The sequence below is a fragment of the Caloenas nicobarica genome, chromosome 1, assembly GCF_036013445.1.
Source record: "Caloenas nicobarica isolate bCalNic1 chromosome 1, bCalNic1.hap1, whole genome shotgun sequence".
NCBI classification, from domain to species: Eukaryota; Metazoa; Chordata; class Aves; order Columbiformes; family Columbidae; genus Caloenas; species Caloenas nicobarica.
The window spans coordinates 88,209,585-88,220,829 of NC_088245.1; the positions used below are offsets into that span (position 1 = coordinate 88,209,585).

The following is an 11,245-nucleotide window of genomic DNA, read 5'->3' on the forward strand; positions in this document are numbered from 1 at the left end:
GATAGGAAAGAAGCAGAAATAACTTATTTGCAGTACTTACCTGAACCTAGGATTTATTTTTTCCCCTTCTGGTTTTGGTGTTTACCTTGGCACCTGTCTGGTCGGGCAGAGGGAAGGAAAGTCACTGAAAGTAAAACGCCTCTGTTTCCCGCTTTGAAGGATATGGAGACAATGCAATTTCAAGTTGAATGGGATCTGCACCAGGAAATCACTGCATGCTTGCTTCTGATCTTGAATAGTGTTGGGAAACACTGGGTGTGATTTTGATCCACGTCCTTAACACACAGACTAGTCATCTGCACATGGGTGGAGAAGCAAGAGGTTCTGGTTTCAGCCCAAACTTGTGGGTGGCTGGAGGCTGTTGCTGGCTTTTCTTATTAGCATGAAGACTGTATACACTTCAGATTTACTATATACACTTAAGATTTTTTAAAGTGCTTCTTACATTTAGTATTACTATCAGTGCTTTACATAGTTTTTCCCCGTTTTCCCTGTTTTTCTCATTCTCTAGTTCAGTAATGGTAGGTTCCACATGTTACAAGTCACATGATTCCATGACACATGTATATGTATATATACGAGATGTCTGGTGACTCTGCTCAGACTGCGCTGAACTTCCCTCTTCAGAACCACCATCACTTCAGAGCAGTTACCTGCCACTATGTCGCCGACTCTTGGGGGCTTATCTGAGACCGAGCCTGCTACTCCCGAAGTGCAGGAAATTGTTGACAAGGTGAGTTGCAGCCTATCTAAAGATAAAGTCTCTGTGTGCAAAGGGTCGAGTCTTGAAGCTTGTGCAAAGGCTGGGAGACCAGGTGGTGATTTTGAACCAGTGTTTAAACTGAAGAAGCTTGTGCGGAAAATGGGATTCCCCTTGATTGCCAGCCAGCATTTCTCAGCATTCTGCATAGGCAGTGTGCCGGTAAGACTGAGACAAGGCACTTCTCTGTCTCATCCTTGTCCATGACCATAACGGGCCACCTCCAGTTAACATTTGGGTGCAGCTGGAAGGCCAACTCTACTATGCCAGCATTGAGGCTGCTTGTTTGAAATTAAAGGTGGTGTATTTGCAGGGAGAAGATTGTACCTGGTAGAATTAATTCCTCACTGAAGGACATGGATAGTACAAACCATGTGGTAGTAGGCACTAAAACAAGATATATACAGCACGAGGCTATGGGTAAATCACTTCCTGTTCTGGAAGTAGCTCTGTAAACAGCACCTCTGCAGATCCTCTAGAGCCCTGCAGTCCAGCAGCTCTTCCAAGGGTATAAAGTGCATCCCGAGAAGCCAGAGGGGGACACTATGGCATGGGAAAGCTGCTTTTGTGTCTCCCATCTTGTGTTCTTACCCACCCGACTAATCCCCTTCACCCTCCCAGCTCTGAAAGATGGGCTCTACCCGCTTTGGCAACTGCAGAAAGCTGAACTTAAACCCTCCTTGAGGAAACAAAAATAGGAAGTCGTGGGGCTGAACATGTTGGCCAATACTGCTGCACACTCCTGTGTGTGCAGGGTTCCCATGTCCCTCCTTTGCTGCGCCACGGAGGACAGAGTTTGCACCAGCACTGGCATGGTTTATCCCCAGCTGGCAACTAAGCACCATGCAGCCACTTGCTTCCCCCTTCCCTGCAGTAGGATGGGAGGGAGAAAGAGGGAAAAAAAGTAAACCCCCTGGTTTGCAATTGAGTTGAGGTTGAGTTTACTAAGGCAGCAGAAGAGAAAAAAACCCCAAAGATAAAAGAATATACAAGATGAGTGATGGACAATGCAATTGCTCGCCAGCTGGTGGTTGATGCTTAGTCTGTCCCCAAGCAGCAGTTCCTCCAGCCAGCTTTGCCCAAACTATATGCTGAGCATGACGTCATATAATGTCGAATATCCCTTTGGGCAACTTGGGTCACCTGTCCTGGCTGTGTGCCCTCTCAGCTTCTTGTGCACCTGGCATAGGAGCTGAAAAGTCCTTGGCTACTTAAGAACAGCTAAAACATCAGTGTATTGTCAATGCTGTTCTCATACTAAATCCAAAACACAGCACCATGTACCAGCTACTGGGTAGAAAATTAACTCTATCCCAGCCAAAACCAGGACAAGTACCAATCCGCGTCTCCCGTGAGCTTGCAGGCTGAGACCAGGCAATGATAAAACCAGGCTAAGGTGAGCTGGGCTGTGCCACCAGGAGAGATCTGTAAAGGGGCTGCGTAGGCTGATGCCAGAGTCCAGTATTCTCTGACCAGGTTCTTTTAGATATTCCACACATGGAGGGTATAATGTTTAATATCAAACTTATTTGAAGATATTTGGTGTTACATGAGGTTTCTGATTTAGGTTCCTCTTAGCAAAATAAAGCAATTGCAAAATACACTTCAATCACAATACAGATATGATCTCCATCACTGTTCTTTAGAATATGCTCACTGTCATGATGCTGGGTGTTCTCAGCCACCAGGAGGGAGAACATGTGCTGAGGCTAGCTCAAGCCCGCTATTGTCTTCCAAATTCTTTTGTTTGTTGTTGACTTTTTGTACTGCATGTTGGGCGGAGCCACGTATTCATTGTCCCCATGCTGACCTGGCTCACTTAGGGCAGTGTTCGCGTTCTTTAAATGAACTCAGGGAGTGACACCCTCAGTCGATCCACTCAACTGACAGAGCGGTTTATCTAAAACAAGCACCCTCTGGTCTGCATTGTGTTGAGCTAATGTCAGCTGCTTTGCAGAAGCTGTGGTCTGTCACACCCTGCATTATTTTCTGAGATTCGTGGGCACATCGCCCTTGCCCAGCTCCTCTGAGCCTTCTTCCACTGTACGGCTGTATTGGTCAATCACGGTTGGGGTTGCCAGAGTTGAGCACGCATGCACGGAGTATGTGATAACAGGTTAATCAGAGGGGAGATAATTTACGGCAGAACAGAAAGAGAAAAGGATTATCTGAAACTGTTTGTGAGGCACCGACTGAATTACTCGGGAGCAGTGCTGCTGTTCCTCTTGTGCTGGCACAAGTGGTTGAAGGAGAAGCACTTGCAGTGATAAATTCCCTCAGCTGTGGAGAAGAGACCCTAGGGCAGGACTCGTAGCACCTTGGTGTCCCTGTAATTCCTGTTGCCTCATATGTGTAGGACAGGGAGAGCAAAGTCTCCTGCCTGCTGGGGGCTGTGTAGTTTGACTAATGAGCCTGTGAAATCGTTTAAGGGCCTCCTTTGAACACTGCTGGGACACTGTAGCATGCCAGATACCGAGCTATGTTCTTAATGCTTGGCAGTGTCGCTGGTGATCAAAAGAACCTGCCATATTGCAGTGTGTATCCGAGATGAAATCTCAGTGCTTAACTGTCATGATGCTATTCTATGGCAAAATAAAGCAATTGCAAAATACACTTCAATCACAATACAGATAGGATCTCCATTACTGTTCTTTAGAATAAGCTCACTGTCATGACGCTGGGCGTTCTCAGTCACCAGGAAGGATAACATGCTGAGGCTAGCTCAAGCCCGCTGTTGTCTTCCAAATTCTTTTGTTTGTTTTTGTAAAGTCTTTGTGGTGATTCCAGAAGAGGGCAATCTTAATTTTGGTGTTCATCCATTCTCTGTAACTTCAAGAAAATGAAAACAAATTATTTCATTGCTCTTTGTTTTCCGCAAGGTGAAATCTCTGCCTTGTGCTGAGAGCAGGAGAGAGAACTCCCCCTTGTCTTTCCCTTCCACAGAGCCTTCGGTATAGTTCTCTAAGCAAAATATTCTTAGGGAGACAAACCTTATCTGTGTTTCCCACCAGATAACAGTGTCACCCTTTCATGATGCAATTCTGTGGGATTTTATGCTCTGCAAAGCAGAGGAGCAATTCATGTGATTTGAGTGAAGTTGTGAAGAGCATCTGCAGACCTTGGGATGCCCAACATCTGTTCTGCTCTTTGGATTATACCTGTGCCTTGTCTATAGTCAGTGAGCTGGGGCATGTTATTTATTCATTCTCCTTGTTATGCAGCTGTTGCCTAAAATGGAGGAAGGTTTTGGGTTTAAGGAGCTGCTAGATAAGAGCTTAGGAATCTTACATTTTTCCATCTGAGGATTAAGGAGCTGTCTGCCTGCCTGATTTTACTGAAGGCTCTGTCCATAAATAACAAGTGGGGGATGTAGTGGCCAGAGGATGGGAGAGATGGTAAAAAGGGAGAGAACTGGCTTGGTTTTGTTCTGAGAGAGAAATAATATGTACCAAAAAATGCCGCTTAGGATCATCCTAGGAGCCCTCAGACCCAGCCTGCTGGAGCAGGTTGGAAATTGAACTTTCCCTGGTTTGCTGGATTTAGCAGCTCCTGAGCTAAAAGTATTGCTGTTGCTGCCCTGGGATAGAAAACCCATGGAAGCTGCTGGGAAGAAGAGCAGAGTAAGAGTTTATGAAGAGCCTGAGTAAGATGGTCATTTCTGGCTATCTGGACATAGTTGATCTGGATCTGATCTGCCTCTAGGGCAATTTCTGGGCCTTGCCTGCTGGGAAGGAATGCCCTGAGAGTGGCAGCCAGCTGTAGGTGTATGTGCTGAGAAAGCCAAGTAATTCTGTGTGTTTCTGTGGAACAGGTGAGTGGTGAGAAGCCCTGACATGCTGCTGGCCCCTCCCAGGGGCTGCCTGAGCAGGCTCCTGAGTGACGCTGCGCTCCTCTGCTGGGCTGCTGGATGCCTCTGCCCTGCCTCGGGCCATCGACATGGAATCGTACAATAGTTTGGGTTGGAAGGGACCTTCAAAGGTCATCTAGTCCAACCCCCCTGCAATGGGCAGGGACATCTTCAACTAGATCAGGTTGCTCAGAGCCCCGTCCAGCCTGGCCTGGAATGTCTCCAGGGATGGGGCATCTGCCACCTCTGGGCAACCTGTGCCAGTATTTCACCACCCTCATTGTACAAAATGTCTTCCTCATGTCTAGTCTGAATCTCCCCTCCTTTGGTTTAAAACCATTACCCCTTGTCCTGTCGCAAGAGGCCCTGCTAAAAAGTCTGTCCCTATCCTTCTTATCGGCCCCTTTTAAGTACTGAAAGGCTGCAATAAGGTCTCCCTGGAACCTTCTCTTCTCCAGGCTGAACAACCCTGACTCTCTCAGCCTTTCCTCACAGGAGAGCTGTTCCACCCTTCTGATGATTGTTGTGGCCTCCTCTGGCCCCTCTCCAACAGGTCCATGTCTTTGCTGTACTGAGGGCTCCAGAGCTGGACACAGGACTGCAGGTGGGGTCTCACCAGAGTGGAGGCGAGGGGCAGAATCCCCTCCCAGAACCTGCCGGCCATGCTGCTTTTGATGCAGCCCAAGATACAATCGGCCTTCTGAGCTGCAAGCGCACATTGCCAGCTCATGTCCAGTCTTTCATCCACCAGTATCCCCCAAGTCCTTCTCTGCAGGGCTGCTCTCAATCCCTTCATCCCCCAGCCTGTATTGATACCAGGGGTTGCCTCAATCCAGGTGCAGGACCTTGCACTTGGCCTCGTTGAACCTCATGAGGATCATATGGGCTCACTTCTCAAGCTTGTCCAGGTCCCTTTGGATGGCATCCTGTGCCTCAGGCGTGTCAACTGCACCACTCAGCTTGGTGTCATTCGTGAACTTGCTGAGGGTGTACTCAGTCTCACTGTCTGTGTCATTGATGATGATGTTAAAGAGTTACTGGTCCCAGTGCGGATCGCTGAGGGACACCACTTTTCACCAGTGTCCATCCAGACACTGGGCCTTTGACCACCACTCTCTGGATGCAATCATCTTGCCAATTCCTCATCCACTGAACAGTCCACCCATCAAATCCATACCTCTCCAACATAGAGGGAAGGATGTTGTGAGGGACCACGTCAAAAGCTTTACAGAAGTCCAGATAGACGACATCCGTAGCCCTTCCTTTGTTCAGTGAGGTAGTCACTCCACCATGGAAGGCCACTAGGTTGGTCAGGTGGGACTTGCCCTTGGTGAAGCCACGCTGGCTGTCCTGAATCACCTCCTTGTCCTCCATATGCCTTAGCACAGCTTCTAGGAGGATCTGTCGCATGATCTTTCCAGGCACAGAGGTGAGGCCGACAAGTCGGTAGTTCCCAGGGTCCTCTTTTCCATCCTTTTTAAAAATGGGTGCAATATTTCCATTTTTCCAGCCACCAGGGACTTCACCTGACTGCCATGACTTCTCAAATATCATGGAGAGTGGCTTGGCACTACATCAGCCAATTCCCTCAGGACTCTGGGATGCATCTCACCAGGTCCCATAGATGGATGTATGTTCAGGTCCCTCAACTGGTCACAAGCCTGGTCTTCTCTTACAGTGGGAGGGACTTTGTTCCCCAGTCCCCTTCTTGCAGTTCCTCTACTTGGGAAGTGTGGGCAGATAGCTTGCCAGTGAAGACTATTTGTTGAAGTACCTCGGCCTTCTCCTTGTTCGTTGTTACCAGTTTGCCAGTCTTGCTCATCAGGGGGGACACACTTTCTTTGACTTTCCTCATCTGGCTGACATGCAGAAGCCCTTCTTGTTATTCTTTGTGTCTCTTGCCAAATTCAGCTCCAGCTGTGCCTTGCCCTTCCTGACCCCATCTCTGCACAGCGGGGCAGTGTCCCTATACTCTTTCTGGGATACCTGTCCCTGCTTCCACTGCCTGTGCATTCCCTTCTTGCCCTTTAGTTTGACCAGCAGGTCTCAACTCAGCCACCTCTTGACTTCCTTACCCAATTTCTTACACCCGGGGATCGAGAGATCTCTTGTTTTCTATGGAAAGCATCCTTGAAGATCTGCCAGCTGTGTTCTGCTCCCTTGTCCCTGAGGGCAGTTTCCCAGGGGGTCCTGCTGCCCAGCTCCTTGAAGAGCTGCAAGTCGGCTTTCCTAAAATTCAGTGTCCTGACTTTACCCTTCAGCCATCCCACATCCCTCAGGACTGTGAACTCCATGTGCACATGATCACTGCAGCCCTGGCTGCCTCCAGTCTTGATGTCACCAATTAGCTCACTCTCGTTAGTGACTATCGGGTCCGGTATCGCATCTCCCCTGGTAGGGCTGTCTGTTACCTGGCTTAGGAAGTTATCCTCAATGCACTCCAGGAGTCTCTTGGATTGCCTATTTATTTTGGGTCTCCAGGGTTTACTTCACTAAGGGTGTGTGTTTGAAAGGATGAAAATTACAGTGGTAGCTGTGAAAGTAAAGCCTAAATACGAACCTGCCAACCATTCTTCCCTTTCTTTTTACAGGTGAAGCTACAATTTGAAAGCAGAGTAAACAAGACATGTGAAATCTTTAAAGCCATATCATATAGGACTCAGGTGGTTGCTGGAACAAACTACTTTATTAAGGTTTGTATATATTATAGGAAGGAGTGCTTTGTCGTAGAAAACCATCTGATGTGACTAATAGAGTTATGGACTATCTCCAGATGCTTATAAAATTCCTCTGTTTGGCGCTACTGTACAACAGGAACATAGAAACTTATAAAACATGCACTGTGCTGCTTCGGATGTGAATGATAACTTTCTTAGGATCATCACAGTCAAAGACTGTAGATTGCCTTATCAGCTCAAATGATTCCAAGTAATTGCTGGGCCTATTTTGCGAGTGAAGGCCGGAAAGCACTGCTTAGTGGCAGGCTGGCTTTCTGGCAGCAGAGCAAACACTGGATGCGATTGCTGTATCTGAACCGCACATGTGCACAGACTTACACCTGGTAGGATGTGCTCCCTCGACAAGAGTCGGTTTGGGATTTAGTAGTTCTGCAGAGACATTATGAGCATTTGCTCTAAGTTTCTCATACTTAGTTGATCCCAGGAAGGACAGACACTGCTAAAACAACTCTTGAACACTTATTTCTGCTCTCTGGGCACCAGGGGATTGTACTGACCGAGTACGTATTCTATGGCTAATGCAAGTCTTACTTACATAAATGGCGTTTATCCTTCCCTGGCTCCTCTGAGATGCGCTTTCGCTTTGTGGACAAGGTACTGAGTAATACAGAGCAACAATTTACAGGAAGGCTGCAGTGAAACCAGAAGTCATGTCTAATTGCATTTCTTCACTTAGCGCCATCCTGTTGCTGACTCAGGCCATGTAAGATACTTGTTTGCTGTCCATGCTAAGCCTCATGAGCAAACTACTCGGAAATAAAGACTGACATGTTAGTGAACTTGGAAGAAATCCATTTTATAGGACTGAAAACTGATGATGGGTCTCGTTTTCCCAATCTTGCAAGTGGCAAGAAGCAGTTATTCACTTTAGCGGTAGCTGGAATGACCTCTGTCACAAGATTGTTTTCTTTTATCCTTCTGAATTCTCCGCATTGCTAAATTTTACCAACAGACTTACAGATGAGATATAATCCAGACCAAGAGAAACAGTGCAGCCTCCAGAAGGCATGCAAAAACCCCCTGGAGCCTAAGGCATTAAACTTTCCCTTAATGCCTCAAACAGCGAGAAAACTTGTGCTTGGCTCTGTATGTATGAAATCATGCACAGCTCTGTAGTAGCAAGCCTTAGGGGGAGGACTTGCTGGAGGGGAAGGTGAGTTTATTTTGAAAATTATTTATTTCAGCCACTCGCCCTACTCTGAGAGGCACCAGGATGTGTCAAGTTGTCTGTTCAGGCACCGATGTGTTTGCAGTAATTCTGCAGACAAGGGATCCTGGCTTTCAGGTTTCTTAGGACCGTGTGCTGGCTGTGGCTAGATCTTTCTGTGCCTTCTGGGAGATGACACTGTCTCTGCACCTTGCCCCAGCCCTGAGTCATTAAAATTTACTCAGTGTCTCTTGTTTCCTACTCTGAGTGTCCGGAGAAGCTGTCAGCTGATGTGCTGGGATCTTTGTGACCTGAATAGGGTGCCCTGCAAACCTTTCTCCTGTTGTGCCTGCTGGTGCTTCCACACTCCAGCAGTGCTGCCCATTTTCCATTTGCATGAGTCTGAAGGTTTTTATTACAGTTCTCTACAGGTGTATAGAGTTTCCAGCACCAGTTAGTTACTATCCAGATGGGTTAAGAGCTGTTGAAGTAAAAGGGGAGAGAAACCTAAAATTCAGCTCCTGAGCAAAGATATTCTTCCTGTTGTTTGAACCTGCTTCACCCATGATCCTCACTTTCCCACTGTTTTGGTTTCTAGGTCCAAGATTCTGATGACAACTATGTCCACTTAAGGGTGTTTCAGGGCCTCCCTGCTGAGAACGACTGTCCCAGCCTTGTCAGTTTTCAGACTGGGAAAACCAGAGATGATCCTCTGACCTACTTCTGAGAGACAATGAGGAATGGTGCCTCACTTCTGCAAGATGTGTGTGGATTCTACCTGTGTCAGTAAATGCACGGAAATAAAATAAGTTTTGAAAACTATTTGTTCATCTACTGCGTGTCATGTCCAGGTCTGCTGCCTGGCTAAAGCTCAAGTGGGCTCTGAAATAGTATTCAAGGCTGTTTGTGCCACCTGAGGTACTAGAGCTGTAAGACAGAGCACACGCATTTCAGCTCCTCTTTCCAAAATGCTGACAGGCAGAGGAAGTGCTATAATAAGCCAGACTTAGGGTCTCCAATATTTCCCTGTTTGGGGGGGGTCTGCGTGGGAACTCTCTGGGCTGCTATGAGAAAAAGCATGTAAGACCCCTTAATATTCAGGAGACAGAACATGCTCCTTCTAAACAATGCTGGTTACACACTCCCACAGAGCACACCTGCAACAAAAAGCCCAGTAAGACACAGGTAAGGTCACCATGCTCTCTCCTCTCAAAGCTGCTTGCCGATTCTTCAGTCTACACCACTGGTCGCTGATCTCTGGCTGGACCTTGTGCTGCTGAACTCTTTCAGCACAGTAGTTCAGCGAGTTTGCAGTCCACTTCTCTGGCACATACTTAAGCAGCTCATCTATGAGGTGTTATGGAGAACAGCATCAAAAGCCTTACCAAAGTAAACAACAAACATCTTGGCAAATTGAGAGAGGATGGATATCTAATCATAGCAGGCTATGAGGTTGATGAAGCATGACTTTCCCTTTGTAAATCCATGCCGACTACTTCCAATTGCCTTTTTGTCTTTAATATGTGTGGAAATGACTTCCAGAACCATTTGCTCCAGCGCCTTCCCAGGGACTGAGGTGACGCTGATGAGCCTGTAGTGCTCCAGGTTCTCCTTCTTGCCCGTCTTCAACATAGAAGTGATGTTTTCTTGCTTCCAGTCCTGGGGAACCTCCCCCAGTGCACATGACCTTTCAAAGGTCCTTGAGTGTGGCCTTGCAATGACACTGGCCCTCAGCATCCATGGATGCATCCCCTCACACCCCATGGCATTGCCTAAGTCTGGTTTAGGTGTGCCCCATGCCTGGTCCAGCTCTGCTGAGGAAAGTCTTCTTTTCTCCAGACTTGCCTGCTCATCTTAAGCACCTCAAATTCCTGAAGGCAAGTCCTACCAATAAAGGCTGAGACAAAGGCAGCATCGAGTGCCTCAGCCTTTCCCATGCCCTCTCTTAGCAGGTGCCCTGCTCCACGCAGCACAGAGGGACTGCATTTTCCTTAGTGTTCCTTTCTAATTTCTAACTAAAAGACTGGAATAAACCTAAGGTTATAAGGAATATGAAAAACACTCATGGAAAAAAAAAACCCAACATCTGAGCAACATAACCAATATTGAAAACCAGAAAAGAGAACAGTGAAACACTACTCAAAGTCAAATATGCCCTTTCGATTCAAGAGAAATGTTTATTGTTATTAATGCAGAAATGCTTGTCCAGCTTAAGTTCCTTTCCAGGACTTTTCCTTAGGACTGAGAACTGAGTTCAGTTCTGGTTTTAAACGCATACCCCCTCTACTGGACATCATATCCTGCTGCTGCAAGAGGATCAACATGATCACCACGGGAATGTTTGTTTCAAAAGACAATAATCCTCCTCTTGCTTTCAAAACCACTTTGGCTTTGGTCTCTCTTCAGGTCTTTGCTAAGAAAATACATAGCACAATTTAAATCTACAGATATTTTCACAGTTGCAAAATAGCACAGAAGAGATCTGGGTTTTCCTCTCGCTCCTTGCTGCAAATACAGAATGCCAGTGTCACTCCCCTTTCAGTTTCTAAACCAGGGAAGTCCACAAACAGGACTCTGCCGCAGTATTCCAGTCATGTTGCACTGAAGTCAGTGCAGCTACTTGGATTTGCGTTAGTGTAGGTGAAAGGAGAACTGTGTGACTCTAAAATTTAGATATTGCACAGGAATGGAATGGCATAAAAGCAACTGATGTTTTCCAGTGGGAAGTTAAAAAAAACCCCAACACATTTACT

At 46.9% G+C, this 11,245-nt stretch overlaps 1 protein-coding gene across 1 annotated transcript; it reads left to right on the top strand.

Annotated features, from left to right (window-relative positions):
- The first annotated feature begins 617 nt into the window (after window positions 1-617).
- On the top strand, window positions 618-9,314 carry LOC136001307 (cystatin-A-like). Its single transcript, XM_065655454.1, has 3 exons — window positions 618-733; window positions 7,199-7,300; window positions 9,091-9,314. Exons 1-3 carry the CDS (start codon window positions 662-664, stop codon window positions 9,217-9,219), a joined length of 303 nt encoding a protein of 100 aa, XP_065511526.1. The 5' UTR covers window positions 618-661; the 3' UTR covers window positions 9,220-9,314.
- Window positions 9,315-11,245: the final 1,931 nt, after the last annotated feature.